At 44.2% G+C, this 18,110-nt stretch overlaps 1 protein-coding gene across 2 annotated transcripts in view; it reads left to right on the top strand.

Moving 5' to 3' along the window:
* necab2 (N-terminal EF-hand calcium binding protein 2) overlaps positions 1–18,110 on the top strand; it is a 77,142-nt gene that overhangs the window by 55,085 nt on the left and 3,947 nt on the right. Inside the window, exons 9-10 of one of the 2 annotated variants that reach the window (XM_042108814.1) lie at positions 1,878–1,934; positions 10,386–10,498. In XM_042108814.1, the coding sequence (XP_041964748.1) occupies positions 1,878–1,934; positions 10,386–10,498 (170 nt within the window). The remainder of the gene's footprint in view (positions 1–1,877; positions 1,935–10,385; positions 10,499–18,110) is intronic. The other variant, XM_042108815.1, reaches the window with a different exon arrangement.

The raw sequence follows: 18,110 nt of genomic DNA, 5'->3' as shown, positions 1-18,110 counted from the left end.
TTGTTTTGGGAGAGTGCCTTTCAAAAGTCTCTTTGTTTAGGTGCAGTGAATAGAAAGTGGCAACCTGTTGGTTTGTTTAGTGGTCACAAAATGTGCTACAGTCTTTGGAGTGAGAACAGCCAGTCGTTCATCAGGGTGTTGTCACAGTCAAATTTGTAAGCCCCTCCACGATCATCTACAGAGCAGACCCCCTTCTGTTTCTGCCCTGCAGGCAGTGTACACAACGTGTACATAAATCTGTGTAACCCCATTTGCTGGACCTCCTCGGCCAGCGGGGAAATGATGTGTCGGGCGAGGCCGCGAGGGGCCATGAATCTGGTGCAAATGTGTAGTTGATGCAGTTCCCCACTCGCCGCATTCAGACATATTGAATTTCCTGCTCTAGCCAAATGAGAGGAGTCACAGCACAAATCTGTACTTGGCAGTTATGTGTCCAGAGGGCCAGATTCATGCTGTGATTGTCTCTAGATACAGAAGGACCCGGCAACCCGCTTCACAAAGCATCTCTATACAGAGGTGCTTCAGGGTCATTGATTTCAATTAATTTAAGTCAAACCGTACCATACAATACCATGCAATTAGTAAAAGTGGTAACACAGTGGTAAAGTGATTTATCAAAGCTTCAAATGCAACTAATCTATATTCTGCGATTCCAACCAGTAAACTCATAGAGGCAGTGCAGAGTAAATGACTGAACATGTGAAATACAATCTGCAAAATGAATGCTGTAATTTCATTTGTGAAATAATACCCATCATACATGCTTGTTCCACTTAAAGGGACACCAGGCAACGTTTTCGTGTTAATTACTCATCTTCGTAAGTCGGTATATGGTTAAATGACTCATTACAGGGCGAATGAAGGCTCTCTCGCCCGCCCCTACTGCCTGTAGGAAGAATATCCCACTTGCAAGTTCGGTGTATCCTACCAGCCGACCGAAGCAGGATCAGTTTACAGCACAGAGGCAGGCTAACGAAACGCTAGAAATTGTTGCAAACGTGTGTATAATGGCAGAGCCGGCGAAGAAGCAGTGAAAACCCTTGACGGAAGATGCAAAAAAAAGGAAAAGAGCTTCAGACCGAGCGAGGGGGAGTTTCGTAGAGAAAAAGCATCAGGCTTGCCTGGTGTCCCTTTAACTAGTGTTAGGGGGCAAAGAGACTCCATTAGCACTGAATTTTAAGATAACTGCGTTATTTTAAGATAACCTATAATCCGTTATATCACAGAGTTAGTATAATGATTTAATCAACGTCTGCCTGCACATTGTTCCATATGAGGTCATTTGTCATTGGCACTGAGGGTTTTGTTTCCTTTGCCGATTTTGTTTATTCTGTTGTAGCATTTTAAAAGGCAGGCTTTGCGTGGACATATTATGCACCACAAGCTCTCTGACATTTAGAAGATAGTGGCTTCAGCATCGTATAGGTTTTTTAACCATGTACAGTGACAAATGGTGCATTTACATGACATTCACTAATCACACCCTGTCTCATCTTAGTGATACAACAGCCAGCTCTGGTGTGTGTGTGTGTGCGTGTGTGTGTGTGTGTGTGTGTGTGTGTGTGTGTGTGTGTGTGTGTTTGTGGAATTGGTTGCTTGCCATATTGATGTGTGTGTGTGTGCATGCCATATTGAGGTGTGTGTGTGTGTGTGTGTGTGTGTGTGTGTGTGTGTGTGTGTGTGTGTGTGTGTGTGTGTGTGTGTGTGTGTGTGTGTGTGTGTGTGTGTGTGTGTGTTTGTTTGTCTCAAGGAGAATGGGCTTCACCCTCCGAGCTGCACGGAATGATGATGCTAACCCAGAGGTAGGCAGGCAGGCAGGCAGGGGTACTGGTCAATTCACGAGTGGCTCTTGTGTTCTGGTTCTTTTCTCATTGCAGACAGTCTGGTTTGACCTGCATCAGCGACTAACTGATACTGATGGCACAACAAGCGCAGTAAGTAATAAGACCTGCCCAACCCCCCCACCCCCCCCCCCCACACACACACACACACACACACACTCCATCACCGTTGATATAGTCTACATAGGGTGGGCCAGTGGGCCCTCATCAGACATGCACACAGTTCTACTGACACATCAAAACTCCCAGCATGCCTTGGGGGAGAAATGAAACATACAGTATCAAATCTGACCCAAACCTCCTGCTGTACATACACACACACGTACACACACACACACACACACACACACATATATATACACACACATACACACACACACACATATATATACACACACACACACACACTGAAAGACACCTAAGTGCTGGCTCCATATATAATGCATGGCTTGATGATCAGTTGAAAGCATGAGCATATGCATGCATGTATCATATGGACAGGCCTTGTCAGCCCTAAGGTGTTGTACATATACCCAACCACTGACTGAGAGCTGGGAGAGCATCATGGGCCCGTCTGTCTCTAAAGGCCAACGCACACCAACGGGATATGAGTGTGGCGTACTCCAACTCTGCACACCAGCGTCACACTTTGCCACCGGCGCCGTGTAGATTACAATTCAGAATTTCGGTTTTGTTTGTGTTGAGCTTGAGAAAATTGTTTTGCATCCATAATTTTAAGTCAGAGAGGCATTCAGTGAGGGAGCGTGGTGGGGGGTCAGAGGGAGAGGGAGTGGTAAGATAGAGTTGGATGTCATCTGCATAGCAGTGGAAGTTGAGACCGTGGCTGCGAATAATCTGGCCAAGAGGGAGGATGTATATGAGAAAGAGAAGGGGCCCAAGTACAGAACCCTGGGGGACACCACGAGTGACAGGGGACTTGGGGGACTGATGTGGACCAAGTGTTACAAACTGCTTTCTGTTGGTGAGGTATGACTGAAACCAGTTGAGGGCTGTGACACATGAAACACCAATAGCAGACAGGCGGGAGATTAGAACATTGTGGTTGATGGTATCGAAAGCAGCACTAAGGTCAAGGAGAATGAGAATGTTAAGTGAACCAGAGTCAGGAGGAGGTCGTTACCTATGCGTAGAAGGGCAGTCTCTGTACTGTGACATGAGCGGAAGCCAGATTGAAAGGGCTCATACAGGTCGTGGTGGTTAAGAAAGGTGTGTAGTTGTGAGGCCACCACTCTTTCCAGTACCTTGGCCAGGAAGGGGAGGTTGGAGATAGTACGGTAGTTTATTAGTGATGTGGGGTCGGAGTCAGGTTTTTTGAGAATGGGTGTAACTGCAGCAGTCTTTAGGGCAGCAGGCACCACACCAGAGTTGAGGCAGGTGTTAACAATCAATGTAATGGGTTCAGACAGGGATGTGGAGCAGGCTTTAAGTAGAGGGGTGACACGATGAGGAGTTGGACTTAGTAATAATGTCAGTGATGGTGAGGGAGTCAGTAGCGGTGAAATAAGAGAGCTGAGGGCCCAGAGAAGGAGGAGAAGAAGAGAGAGAGATAGCATTGGGGTTGAAGGAGTGGTAGATTTGGCTAATTGTATCGTCAAAGAAGTGTAAGAAGGCCTGGCACTGCTCAGGGGTCTTAGGACAGGCAGTGACAGGGGTTTTTAGGAGTTTGTCCACAGTCCTGAATAGGGTTTTTGGCCTGGACACGGAGGAGGTTATGAGTGATGAGTAGTAGTTTGAGCGGGCAGCATTAAGTGCATCCCTATATGTCTGAATATGTTCGGTGTAGAGCATGGAGTGAATGGTAAGGCCAGTTTTCTTGTATAGCCGTTCAAGACGGCGGCCAGCGGCCTTTAGTTGCCTCAGCTCAGGGGTGAACCAGGGGCATGTACGGTTTGCTGGAACAAGCCTAGTCCTGACAGGGGCTAAGCTATCAAGCAGGCTGGTCAGGGTGTCATTGTACATAGCAACCAGGTTATCCACGGACGAGAGCTCGTCCAGGTCAGACAGCGGCGAGGCCTGTATAGAGGCAGTAAGCATGCTGTGGTCAATTAACCTGATGTTACGACCTGTGATAGTTGTTTTCTCTGAGGAGGGAGGAGGAGAGATCATATGAAAACGGCATACAATGAGCTTATGGTCAGAGACACCAGAGATGGAACCAGAGACAGAGATGTCATTCAGACCAGAAGAGCAGAGCAGATCCAACGTGTGGCCATGAGTGTGAGTGGGAAAGACAACATGCTGTGTCAAACTAAAACAGTCCAATACAGAGTTAAACTCTGAGGTGTAAGAACAATTAGTATCCACATGAATGTTAAAATCCCCTAACATAATCATAGCAGAACAAAGGGATGAAATAACAGTGAGAAGTTCCTTCAATTCAGACAGAAAGTTTGCAGATGGTTTTGGGGGGCAGTAGATTAGCAATAGTAAAAGTGGTACAACCTTCACAGCAATATATTCAAAGGATGTCACTTCAAATGGCCTAAGTTCTTTAATAGTCAGATCTGAGCGGTACACTAAAGCCAACCCGCCCCCTCTCCCTCCAGATCTGGGTTTGGATATGTTGCAGTAGCCAGAGGGGGTCAGCAGGTTTAGATTAATGCAGTCACCGGGTTGTTGCCAGGTCTCTGAGAGACAAAACAGGTCACATTTTTTGTCAATTATCAGATTGTTTATTAAGGCCGTTTTGTTTGTGATTGAGCGCGCATTTAGGTGGCCAATGTTAAAGTTCTGACGTCCAGCTAAGTGAGAATGCCATGTCCCTGTCATGACCCAGGTGGTGTGTGTAAACATGACAAAAGTTCTAACACTGCGTGTGACTAGTGTTAGACCTCTGATGCCCGAAAGTGAGTGTAGCACAAGAAAGATGCATCTGTCCAGAAACAGGACAAAGCTGAAGCATTCGGATTGTATCAGCACACAGTAATAAGCCTGACCTGGATCAGGGGAAGTCCACTGTAGACTCAGCAGCTCTCTGAGAACCCAGAGAGTCTCCTCAGGGAAGTCATGTCAGATGACAGAATCTGAGGTAAATGTGCTTTTTTTTATCTCTTTATCCTCTTATCGAATTTATGCACAGTGACTTTCCCAGAGGAAAACAAAATATCTGGATCCACTTACCAATATGTTGCTGTATCTCAGCTGATAAGGCAGAGTGTTGACAACACCAAAGTCTGGGCTTCAGTGTACAGTAACTGATCAGATTGAGAAGATATGCACAATACCTGCACTGTAGGTCGCTATGGCTAAGAGTACAGGCTAAATGAATGGGTGTAGACAATGGTGGCTACTGCTACACAAACAGCACCAGCATGCAGCCAGGGTTTTTTGATTTTTGATTTTATGCAGCGCATAAACAACCTTGAACACTATTTGTCAGCCTCTTATGTGACTGTGTGTGTGTGTGTTTGTGTGTGTGTGTGTGTGTGTGTGTGTGTGTGTGTGTGCAGCTGAGCGGGGGCGTGCTGAAATGTCAGAGCAGCGCTAAGAGGAAGATGGAAGACTAGCAGGTCAGCCGGGGACAGTGCAGCGTAGCTGGAGTGGGCTTGATGAAATATACATGGGCCTGCCTGCCCTTCTCGCATCCTGGGCTTGGGCCTCTCCTGCACAGCCCAGACCTGCCCAGAAACCCCTCAGGTCACTGCTGGGCATATTTCTTCCCCATCCCCCTGATTCTTTCTTTCTTTTTTTCCCCTTTTTCTTTCTTTTTTTTCATTAGATGCTTAGACGCGTGGCTTGTGGATGCTTGAGGGATCACAGCTGAAAATTGAATCAGTCCCTTTCTTATCATCAATCCTTGTCGGCTTGTGAGGATGCCACTCACAGCTTACAGATGAGATTACAGCGGGTTTCACCTGCCCCTGTGACAAATCTGATTGACACTCAAGTCTCTGTGTCTGTATGTGTGTGTGTGTGTGTGTGTGTGTGTGTGTGTGTGTGTGTGTGTGTGTGTGTGTATGTGTGCATGTGTATGGATGCGCGTTTCCTTGTGTGTATGTGTGTGCACACACATTTGTGTACACACGCTGTCACATGTACTGAATGAATTGAGGTCGCATTTGAAAGCAAGCTGGATAGATGCTCTTATTAAAGGAAAGCAAAGATTGACCCCTCCAACAGGGGTCGATTATTGAGTGCCTGGGCCACTTCGGAGTGGGACGTTTGAGCTCTCTATCTGAACCGGCAGACAACGCTGATACGTCTTAGCTCTGTTATGCAAGACCTCCCTTCAGCAGCCTGGGGTGCACATAACATATTTAATCAGCTCCGAGTCCAATATTTCCCTTGTATGTTTGTCACCACTTCAGGGAGCCTCAGATCAGCTTTACGGGCGTTATTGTGTTAAGAAAATGTTACACATGTGATTATAACAGTATTCAAACAGAAGCGATGATTAGATGCTGATGCTGATAATATCATGTTACTGTCGATGTGCTGTGTGAATGAATCCCTCCAGAGCAAATGTTTAAGTGCTCTTGGAATATCGTTCATTGTGTGGCCTTCATTAGCCAGGTCAAAGATGGCTGCTAGATGTGGGGGTCTGATTAGTAGCTTGAGGACTTGAATGGGCCTTTAGTACTCTTTAATTACAAGGTGCAAGCTGCCATTACTGTGTCAGCTCTGCCAATGCTCCTCCATGGCAGCGTGTAATGTATGCATTTGGGTAAATTATTCTGTGTCTTCAAGGGTGAATCATATCTGTTCAATTGTGGCAGTAGCATAGCTGCATAAATAATGTCGTTTACAGTATATATACAGTATAGTTTACAGTCTTACAAATCCATATCATATTCCCATTGATAATGGTAAAAGTAAACTCTCATACCATCTTATAAACATGAACTGAGATATTAATGTAGTTTATACTAATGTCCTTACATGGATTTGTCCATGAAATCACACCTTTGCTTGAATGATATTGGATATGGAATAATAGAATATACCTCATGTGTTGAGGAACCTCCGAGGTACCATTGACATACCATGTACCACCATCTCATCCTCCACCTCATCTCGTCAGTACACTTCTCTCATATCCTCCTCTTAGACTCCCTATAAGGAAACATTTATTTCAGCAGTTAGTCAATCCAAAATTCCTGAGATAAGCATTGAGTCACTACGTATACTGCTCTGCCAGAGAGTCAACAAGCCGTGTCACTTGGTCTCTCACATGGGCGATGCACTTACACAGAGGCCATCCGTCTTGTACAGTCAGCCCTTTAACAAGTGTGTGCTGTGCCATGATGTTTGCATCATTTGACACTATGGTAGCTTTCCAAAACATCAGTGTCTATAGTTGTTTAAGCATCTCTACTCTACAAGCCGTGTGCTCTTGTTTCTGACGGGCAGAAATGACTTATGTCAACTGCTGTGGATCAGGCCCTCTGAATTACAGCTACCTCAGGCAAAAAAAAAACAAAAAAACTAGGGTGAGCTGATGAAAAATGTACAAAGAGAAAGATGAAGGGAGGGAGGGAAAGAAAAATAAAGGAAGAACAGAAGGGGAGAGAGCAAGAGGGCAGCAGAGCAGCTGTGAAGAGGGCAGTCAGAAGCATGTACATGTGTAAGAGCTTCCCTGGCTCCTTCTGAGGGCAGGGCTGGGAGAGAGGATGAGGCCGAGGAGAGGAGAAGAGTCTCAGGAGGGGACGGACTGTAGGAATCCTCCATCTGCATTCACTGCACAGTTGTCCCGTTGACTTGCAAAGATACAGAGCTTTTAATCCTTGTTAAGCGGTAGATGTAAATATTATGCAGACGCCTTGAAGGGGAAATTACTTATTTAGTGGTCCTGTGACAAGGAGATGGATTTCTGGAGATGTGTGTGTGTGTGCATGTATAAGCATTGTGTGTGTAGGCGGTGGGGGTCGGAGTTGAAGAGACAGTTCTGTAGATGTGCAAGTGGGGAAGGGGGTGTACTCCCCTGTTTCTATAGTAACGGTGAATTTCAGCTGTTTCCCTGTTAGGCTTCATGTCAGTGTTTTTCACTCTATAGTCTCTTGTACAGAAATACACACACACGCGCACACACACGCACACACGCACACACACACACACACACACACACACACACACACACACACACACACACACTCACGCACGCACGGACGCATGTGCACACACACACACACACACACACACACACAGTCACATTCTCAGATGTCAACTAAATGGTTTCTCAACAAGCACAGTTTTCTGTTTAATTCTGCATTGTGCAGTGTTGCTTAGTGCTCAGGTATGTGTGTAAGAGAAAGACTGTGTGTGTGTGTGTGTGTGTGTGTGTGTGTGTGTCTCATCTAATGCATAATGGAGAGGGAAGACAGCAGTGCACAGTAGAATTCTATTGGGGTTCATTAATTGGTCTCCTGCTGAGATGTATAGGCACATCTCCCCTCACTGTCTCTCTTATACTCTCTCTCATGTTTCCCCCCCTCACTGTTACTCTCTCTCTCTCTCTCTCTCGGTCATACACACCCATAAGTCTCACAAAGATATAAACACAGAATTACATATACAGTAGTCAGACACTGTTCTCTCCCTCTTTCTCTCCATTTCTTTCTTTCCTTCTTTCTCTCTCTCACTCATTTTCTCTCTCCTGCTCATACACACACACAGTTGGTGAAGATATGTAAGCCCCTGGGTGACAAAGCTTACAGTACTGATACATTATCCACAAACATTTTAATTACATTACATAAGCAACTGATTTGAAGGCAGCATTAGAATTTCATAACCACACGTTCACCCTTATTTCCCACAGGAAAATGCTTGCACAAAACCAGAGCCTTTTTCAAGAGCTCTGAATATTTTAATAATATATAGAATATGCCGGCACACAGCGCCACTCCACAAATATCTCACTGCTATCACTTGCTAGCACCATTCCGATGCTCATTCTTCATTTCCAGAGATTACCCCAGAAATAAAAAGTCAATGAATGGATATTGCGTGCTTACAGAGCCAGCTCTAATACCCAGGAGAACTTTCATCTATTTTAATTTCAACTTTTTTTTAAACATGGGGCCAAATGAAAGTCCTCCATGCACCTAGTGCTAAGTAACAAAATGAAAACGAAGCAGATATGATCAGTTCTGCAATTTCCTCTTTTGGATGGTGTTTCGTCTCATCACATACGACATGTAGGCCTACAGGGACTCCACACCTGACGCCTGACTGGGAACAGTCAAAGGTGATTGGCTCGTGATGTTTCCCCTCATTGGCAGTGTGTCTCCTTTTCTCTCTGAGAAGCGAATGGGGAAACACAACAGCGCTGATTGGGTTGTAGGTGGGCTGGCTTAATGGGACAGACGGGCCGCTGTGTGGCGGCTGATTCCATTTGGGGCGTGTTGGGTAGCGCCGCCGCTGCTGATTGAGTTTGGGGTTTATTAGCGGGTCTCTCGCGGTTACCGCCGCAGCCTGGAAGAGTGAGGAAGTTGTGGTTGCTAATGGCACTGTCAGGCAGCCAGGCAGGCATCTACTCCAAATGGCATCCTTTTGTTTTTGTTTTTGTATTGCTGTTTCTACTCCTCATTCCCCAATGGAACACATCAGTCACAGTTAAACAGTTGATGAGATGTGGAAAACCGCCACTGATATTATTAGCAGCAGTTAACATGACATCCTATCATTACATTAAACAGTAGTCATTACAAAATAATGAGCAGCAGCCTATCAGTTGATTGGAGTGCTTGTAAAATGGGTGTATTATAAATATCCCCTTGATAGTACCCCCATACTGTTCCCGGCCATGACAACATTTAATTGCAATTTTATATTTCTCTTGATTGCTGGTAGCCCCAAACCATAAGCATGACCTTCATGTCAATGCAAGGAATTGAATCTAACATTAAAACGTTCCCTAGCAGAGGGCAATGTGCTTATAATGGCGCATAATTTACAAGGAAAAGAACGGCTCCTCTGCATTGAATACCTTAATCAGGTTAGATATTGTAATTTCAGTAATAACAGCAGGGCAGATGCAGATTTTTTCTCTGTGCATAGTGGATCTAGATGACACCACATACCAATTTAAAGCAGACTAGCCATTTGCTGTGACACACCATTTGAAAAGGGTGTAATTATCTGAAAGAAATGCCAGACTACAGGCCAAAGTACGAGTTTAAAACAGTTAGAGGTAAAAAATGGACATATTTCAGTGTTTCAGTGAAAAGTGGAGATGACAGTAATCAGTTTCCCTTTGTAAACCCTGGCACAGGCTAATGGTGAGTGGTGCTGTGGCACATCCCAAAGCTGGCTGTCAGTGTGCTCATGGGAAGGCGAGGCAGATAGCTGGCTGGGCCTGCTCAGGGAGGACACAGTAGACACACTGGAGCAGAGCTGGGCCTGGGGCCTGTGTGAATGGACGGTTGCGTGTACACTCTCCCGTGGCTTTCCCATTAAGTGCCATGCAGATGCCTCATTGAGTTCAGTTCAGCACCATCGAGTGGGACACTCACCAAGCCAAATGCAAGTTTAATGGAGATATAATTGTTTTGTTCTCTCTCTTTGTCTGTCTCCCTCTCCCAGTGCCTCTTCCTGATACGTCAGGAGATGACCGTGTCTCAGAAGCAGCTCGGGGAGTTCTGTGAGGCCCTGAAGCAGTACCTGAAGAATGTCTCCACCCAAAGAGACTGCTTCCAGTGAGTGCCTCTGACAACTTCCAAACAACGGCAAAACTTTTGAAAAATGATGTAAACATGATAATGTGTGGGGGACGCTGTGGTATAACTGGCTACAGCGCCCGTATCATATTCGGATCCACATGTCCATGCAGACCCGGGTTTGAGTCCAGCCCGGGTGATTGCCCTGTCCCACTCGCTTCCTGTCACTCTCTCCACTGTCCTGTCAAGATTAACGGCATGAAAGCCGCCCCTTGCTGGGAAAGTGGACAGAGATCGTTTTCACCTCAAATACGCGTATTTCTATTAATCCGTCTTAACGTAAACAAGACCATAGACAGACATGTGCATTCCATAAATTCCATTCCACACGTTTGTCTGTCCTTCTGTATTCCCAAACATTGTCCTCTGCCAGGACAGACGATTTAATATTCATGGATACTCGTGGTTTGATTTGAATGTAGGGCCTCTAAAGTGATGTTATTTCAGTTTTCAAAGTGTGGAGAGGGGGAGGATCAATATGATGAGACATACCTGCTTGTGTCAGTGGGCCTCCAAACAGCACAAAGCCGCCTCCTATGAATATTAAGAAAAAAGATGCCCAACCTCCATTCAAAGGCTTCCGAACAACTCAGAGAACAACTAGATGTACCGCATAGCGGTACAAAATATGACCGCCGCTCAGTCCTGTACATCCGTTCTGCGAAAATAAATCACACTTCAATTTGTCTCCATATTTTACTCCATCCCCCACTCTTGAAACTTTTGTGTATGCTTGTTTGGCATGCCTGAGTGTGTATGTGCGGCTGCACAGAAAGTAGCCTACTGGTGCTGAAAAGGTGAATAGATTGTAGAATAGCCAAAGAAGATGTAGCATTGTTATAAAACCTTTAAAATCTCTAAACAATCACAAGTAGGGCAGTTCATCACAGTTCATCCATTGCAACTGGATTGATGAAAGGTCACTTACACCTGTAGGCTACATTGTATTTGGGAAAAGCAAAAGGTATCAGCATAATGTTATTTATTTATTTTTTATGTATTTATAAACAAAAACATCTCTGTCAGTTCCATGCCGTTTTCAACAGCTATCAAAAACAAAGGTCATTTTTGGATGGATGGATTTTTTGTGAATGTTTCTTCTTCTACATAAGATTTTAGTCATCTTTAGTTCATGTAATACTTTATTGTCAATGCACAAATTAAGTAACAGTAGTCTGAAACGTTATTGTTAATGCACAAATTAAGTAACAGTAGCCTAGTCTGAAACGAAATGCTGTTTTACATCTAACCAGTGGTGCAAATAACTGACATGTCCAAATGGGCCTTGATGAAATCCGTCGCTAGACTGTTCATACACATTTTAACGGGCCAAAGTTGAAGAGCTTTTGTCCGTTATTGTTCGTGCAAATATAGGCTGATTCATGTTCCCTTGCATTGTTTAACTGAGGTCCATGGCTAGTCTGGCTTTCATCAGACCAAGCTCAATCTTTTAAGAAATCAAAAAATAAATAGCGGGCAGATCAGGCTGGGTTCACCCAGCCTAGTCCATAGGCACCCGATATTGTTTAATTTTCCGATTGAGATATACACGCTCTGGCTATTCTAAATGCAAAAATGCATCAGGGAGTTATGACAAAACGGTAACTAACAAACTAGATCCTAATAGAAAGCTGTTAGCTTCCATAAGCTACAGGTAGGATTATAAGGTAGGCCTATTTACAACATAAATTGTCAATAGGCTATGCTGGCGACACAAATAAAATCTCCTTTGGAAATCAATGGCTTACGCCTTACAGTATCAAGCGGACTTAAACTGCCATATCGTGGCGAAAAGTTGTAATAACATTCACGCAGCTCCATGAGTCAAAGAAAGCGCGAATGAAGTAGCCACTTCTAAATGGGACCCACTACACAGTAGCTTAAGGTGTTTTGCTAAAGCAGCCATAATGAAATGAAGGTGTCATTGTTTGGATACTTCACACACACGTGCTTTTTAATTTCACAGACTACAACTACCAAGCTGTAATCAAAGCACATCGATTCCCCTCTCACACCCTGCACGCACTTAAAACAAAATAAACAGGCGTCTCAGTCTCACGCATGTATACTTACAACCGGACCCGCGTCACACAGAGCAGGTTGTTTGCGCCATGCCCCTTTTGAGGGGAAAACATTCCCTCAGAACAAGCCAGAGTGAACCGGTAGACATGTACCAACCACACAGCTAAGAACCCCTCCCTGAGTTTCTTTTGCCTACCATGTCCTCAAAATAAATCCTGACAGAAGAAAATTATGGCTACAAGCCATAAGAAGAGAAGACCGTATGGCACTTCTGGTCACTGAGTGGGGTTGTTGCACTTTGTACTCGGGAGACTGAAGGGACATGTTTTTATATTAATTGAATTAAGCTTTTGTAGGTATCTTTCATGGTCAACGACCCGCAAAGTGGTTATGTATTGAGTGGTCATATTGATTTGTGGTATTTTTTGTTATTATTTACTCCTGCGATTTCTGTACGAATTACGTTTATTGACCCTAATTTGCGTTGGAGTTAATGAGAGGGGTTGTTTGTTTTCCCCCCGAAAGGGGCGGGAACGTTTGTCACGAGTCAAGTTCCCGGATGTGCCGGTCTAACGTATAGGCAAAACTGTATCAGACCGGTGTAACGTTGGTAAATCTTCCATTGCACAGAATGATTTTGTAGCACGTGCAATAAATGACAGTCGAAAGATACAAACAGTGCTGCTATACATTTGCTTGGTATAACCGCATTTATAGTTTTCTACAAATGCAATCAATCAAATGCCTCCATCACTCAACCAACGCTAACGGTAACATTACCTAGGTCCTTATTGATATTACAAGATTAACGTACCTGCAGTAAAAACCAAGCATGTCCGATAAACATCCTCAGATTTATTTCGGCTTCAAGAAGAAATGGGAATTACACTTCATGTGAACATCGTCCTATCCTTATTAGATGTTCGCTGCGGTAAATTACAGTCCTTGTAGGAAGCGTCCATTGTTTTTTCCAACCCACTTTTAACTTCCAACAAAATTACGTCTCACTGCAACGATGCGCCATCTAGTGGACAAACGACTACTTCTCGCCAATACTGAAAATGCAGCCATGATGATGATGATGAATATTTATTTTGGCTTTCTTTTAATCCTACTGAATTTGTAATTATGTATCGGCCGTTCTAATACCGATAGTATGTGGGTGCCTGTGTGTGTGCATGTGTATATGTGTGCACCGCCATTTACAGGCCAATGAGTGTACAGTCACTAAATGTACACATAACCTAATTTTTTTAGACCCCCCCATGGATGAAATTCTACGAAACTTGGCATACCCCCAGAGAATGCCAGGTCAATCATACACATAAAATTTGGTGCAGTTCTGAACATCTTAACTGAAGATAGGGGCGATTAAAGCAGAATAATATTGCATTTTCATTTTTTACCGGGGGGTGGGGGTGCAAATCACAAATGAGTGATTATGAGCCAGGTTGATGTGGGCCCTTGAGACCAACATACCATAAAAGATTCTTCATCCTCAGTGCCACGGTTCAGGTAGTTATTTAGGAAAAACTGTTTTTTTTTTGCGGTTTAGGGGGCCCAGCACGAGGGGGGGTGGTGGTGGTCCCCGGGGACGAAATGAAATTTTTCCGTAAAAGTCTAGTGGGGCTACATACCCACCAAATTTCATGTACCCCGGTGGTTCGGTGTCCCGGGTATCAATGACCAAAAATTCAGGGAGTAGATGACGGGAAAAATTCTTGAATTGTGTGCATGTGTGCGTGTACAAATTTATGTTTATGTGTGTGGGTGTGTGTGTGTGTGTGTGTATGTGTGTGCTTGTGTGTTTGCCTGCGTATGTGTGTTTGTGCATGTGCATGCATGCGTACATATGTCTACTGTGTGAGTATGTGTCATACGTATGATTACTGTAAATGTATGTGTGTGCGTGTGTATCTGTTTATGCACATGTGTGCACATGGAATGGGTTAACATGACCCCTGGAGGCAAACATACGGAAAAAATTGGTCATCCTAGGCCCTACAGTTCTCAAGATATTCACAGAGAACTGTGTCTGCCCTACCCTCCTTTCGGGGGGTCCAGTCCAGCGGGGGGGGGGCTACAGATCAAAACGAAGAATGACGGTTCCATGCTATCCATGTGGGGGTACATGCCCACCAAGTTTCGTGTACCCCGGTCTTTCAGTGTCCCGGGAATCCTTGTTGGTGTACGTCACTAAATGTACACATAAATTATTTTATTGTAAGGCCCCCCATGAACGAAAGTACTAAAAACTTGGCATGCATTCGGAGGGTGTCATAATGATCCTACACTTTTAATTTCGTGCAGTTTTGACCTTGTCAGCCAGAGATATTGTGATGAAAACACCAAATTTTTTGCTTTTTAATTTTTAACTAGGTGGCGCTATACATGAAATAAGTGGTAATGGGATGGGTTGACATGCCCCCTTAAGACCAACATACATAAAAAAGGTGGACCTCCTAGGCCCTACGGTTCTCGAGATATTCACAGAAAACTGTCTCCGGCCACCTACAGGCCAGTTGGTGTATAGTAACATAAATTAATTTATTGTGTGGCCCCCCATGAACGGAATTCCACGAAACTTGGCGTGCATACAGAGGGTGTCATAATGATCCTACACTTCCAATTTTGTGCAGTTTTGACTATGTTAGGTCACAGATACCTTCAATTACAACACCTCATTTTTACTTTTTTGTGTTTAACTAGGTGGCGCTATACATGAAATGAGTGGTTATGGAATGGGTTGACATGGCCCCTTGAGATCAACATACAAAAAAAAAAAGGTCCTCCTAAACCCTACGGTTTTCGAGATATTCACAGAAAACTGTGTCTGCCCTACCCTCCTTTCGGGGGGTCCAGTCCAGCGGGGGGGCTACAGATCAAAACGAAAAATGATGGTTCCATGCTATCCATGTGGGGTTACATGCCCACCAAGTTTCGTGTACCCCGGTCTTTCAGTGTCCCGGGACTCATTGACGGAAATTTGGGCATGCGAAAAAAAAAAAAAAAAAAAAAAAATCTGACTAAACCTATATGATCGCCGCTTCGCTGCGCGGCGGTCATAATAAACAGAACAAATAAGTGCATATTAAATTGACCTTGAAAGGCAACAGAAGGGAGAGACAGGGAGAGAGAGAAATAGAGAGAGAGACAGAGAGAGAGAGCGTTGCGCTTTTGTATGTGATGCACAGCACAGAACAGATGAGGAGAGCCGTCAGAGTGCTTGAGAGGCAATCTGAGCCGCCGAGAGGTGCAGGTCGGATAAATGTGTTCGCCAATCAATTCCCCCTCTCTAATGGAGAGAGCCGTCTTTGGTGCTTGTGGAGAGACGAGCCATGTTTGTGCTTGTTCAGAGAGAGAGAGAGAAACGGACAGAATCAGAAGAGACTGAGTAGAGATGAAAGGAGAGAAAGAAGTACAAATAATGGAGAAAGCAAGATATAGAGCAAGAGATGGAGTGTGTGTGAGGAGAAGAGTGAGAAAGGAAAAATAGAGAAAATGAGAGACCTGTATGTGGCCTGTAATTGGTTTTTCCGCTTTTAAAATACACTTTTGGAACTACTCAGCCCCTGTGTGCGATCTCCTCTTTCTTCACTTGAGTATTACGTTTTTGGAGACTATACGCACCGGGCGAGACCTCAATACAGGACAAAATGCGCAGACGCCACACTTCATCTTCGCCATAGCTAGATAACATCCATGTTTGTTGAGCAAGGGGCTCTCCTCTGACAGTCAGAGAGGAATGAAGCCAGCAATGTACCTGATGGCTACAGAAGCCAATTCTGACTCCAGTGGGGAGGGAGGGGCAGAGGAGCTGCATGATAACAAGTAGTCTTTCTCACTTTCAGCGCCTCCATCCTTGTCAGAAGAATTTGTCACACGGCATGCACATGCACTTACACACACACACACACCACACACACACACACACACACACACACACACACACTTACTCAGTACAGCATAACAATGACTATATGAGAGTAAATTTGCCCAGCCCTTCTATGGAGTTAAAAAAAAATATCAAACATGAAAAGTGCCCCCTGGCATTTCAGTCATACACTTTTGATGCTGGGCTCCAAAGGCATACCGGTACTCACACACACACGAAAATGTTAAAAGACCAGGCTCTGAAAATAGCGTTCTTTTGTGGTGCTTTTTCAGAAGGGCTCCCTGCAGTCTTAGGGCTTCTGCCTGGCCTTCTCGGCTGTGTTTTGTAGTGCCGTCATGACCGCACGTCAGACTGGTGAATAATTGATCGCAGAGGAACTTGGGTTCCTCAATCGGTCCCAGAGCTGCTGAACCGACAAATCTCTCCCTCCTCGCCCCAGCCTCGCCTTCATTTCCAATGGCTCCTCTCGTCTTTTAGGGGATTTGTTTTAAAAAGCGTGTTGGTGCCTTATATATCTTTCTGCAGCAACACAATGTCATCATGTTCAAGATCAGAACTGCATACTTAGTAAATCCTTTCATATTACACTATTTAACATAAATGAGTGTAAAAAAGTTGAAATCATGTAAAAACGTATCGTCGTATTTTAGATCATTCTTATCCCTCTGTAAAAGTCTGACTAGCATGTCCCCTACTGAGTAATGAAGGCAACCAGAAGCAGTTGGAATTGTTTGAATGCGCACTTGAATTTTGCACAGCACCGTAGCAAATAATCCAGCTGGGTGCTTGGCCATGGGGCCAGGCGTCACCGGCTGTGAAGAGAACTCAGGGGTCAGTGAACAGGGCAGGAGTGCTCCAACACAGCCAAATGTAATGAGATCTAATAATAAGCTGCGCATTGGGTTCACTCCCATCAGAATTATGCTTTTCACTGCCCCAGTACCTCCTCGAGGGCTGGACTTGATTTCTCACAAAACCTTGAATAACTACTGCCATCCAGTGGAGAATTTATGGCCAAAGTTCGAAACTGAAGAGAAAACACTGAAGTAGAAAAGATTACCTTTAACACTAATAATGCATGAAATATTAACTCTGTAAGTCTAGGATTATTACACACAAGAACTAACTTCATGACTGCAGGAATGTCCTCCCTTTAAACTTTGTGTAGTGTTTGGGTCAAATTGACTAGTTTAGCATTTTTACTAAAAGAAAAAATATGTTTTTAGGTGATGTATGGCCTTAGCTCATTTCTGGAGAAAAACATGTTAATGAAAACATATGCACAATACTACAACACACATACTACATACATACATAATATTGGGGTTAAATTGACCCAAATGTGCATTGAGACACACACACACACACACACACACAGTACATATAAACATGCACCCACAGACAGACACACATACATACACACACTCACTGAAAGTGGCTGGTTATGGCAGTGGGGGCCTGAGAGGCACTAGGCAGTGATGCCGCCCACAAACATGCCACTTACATTATTATACTGTATGTGATCTAGTAGAGGTTAATTAATACTAATCATTTGGTCTCTGAATTTGTTTGGAATTTAGATAAAGAGAAGATATTGAAAAACTTTTACATTCATTTTGATTTTTCTGTTGATTTGAAATACCAAAATAATTGTGCTGAGTCAATTTCACCTGA

Source organism: Alosa sapidissima, chromosome 11 (genome assembly GCF_018492685.1).
Source record: "Alosa sapidissima isolate fAloSap1 chromosome 11, fAloSap1.pri, whole genome shotgun sequence".
In the NCBI taxonomy this organism is placed as follows: domain Eukaryota; kingdom Metazoa; phylum Chordata; class Actinopteri; order Clupeiformes; family Clupeidae; genus Alosa; species Alosa sapidissima.
This window is presented reverse-complemented; position numbering and strand designations above follow the sequence as displayed.